Consider the following 289-nt stretch of genomic DNA (forward strand, 5'->3'; position numbering starts at 1 on the left):
CCTCCCGTGTCCCCCCCAGTGGCCCTCTCACCCTTCACTGTAACACGCCGTATAGGTCACCCCTACCAGAACCGCACGCCCCCCAAGAAGAAGAAGCCGCGCACCTCCTTCACCCGCCTGCAGATCTGCGAGCTGGAGAAGCGCTTCCACCGGCAGAAGTACCTGGCCTCGGCCGAGCGCGCTGCCCTGGCCAAGGCCCTCAAGATGACGGACGCCCAGGTGAAGACCTGGTTCCAGAACCGGCGCACCAAGTGGCGGTGAGTCCCGCGGCCCCGGGGCCGCCCTGTCC

General features: G+C 67.8%; 1 protein-coding gene across 1 annotated transcript in view; it reads left to right on the forward strand.

Annotated features, from left to right (window-relative positions):
* The window catches only part of LOC104125611 (T cell leukemia homeobox 1), a 28,997-nt gene that overhangs the window by 24,856 nt on the left and 3,852 nt on the right, over nucleotides 1-289 (forward strand). Inside the window, exon 2 of the mRNA XM_009638081.2 lies at nucleotides 20-257. Coding sequence (XP_009636376.2) covers nucleotides 20-257 — 238 coding nt within the window. The remainder of the gene's footprint in view (nucleotides 1-19; nucleotides 258-289) is intronic.

Source organism: Egretta garzetta, unplaced genomic scaffold, assembly GCF_000687185.1.
Source record: "Egretta garzetta isolate BGI_Z169 unplaced genomic scaffold, ASM68718v1 scaffold135, whole genome shotgun sequence".
Lineage (NCBI taxonomy): Eukaryota > Metazoa > Chordata > Aves > Pelecaniformes > Ardeidae > Egretta > Egretta garzetta.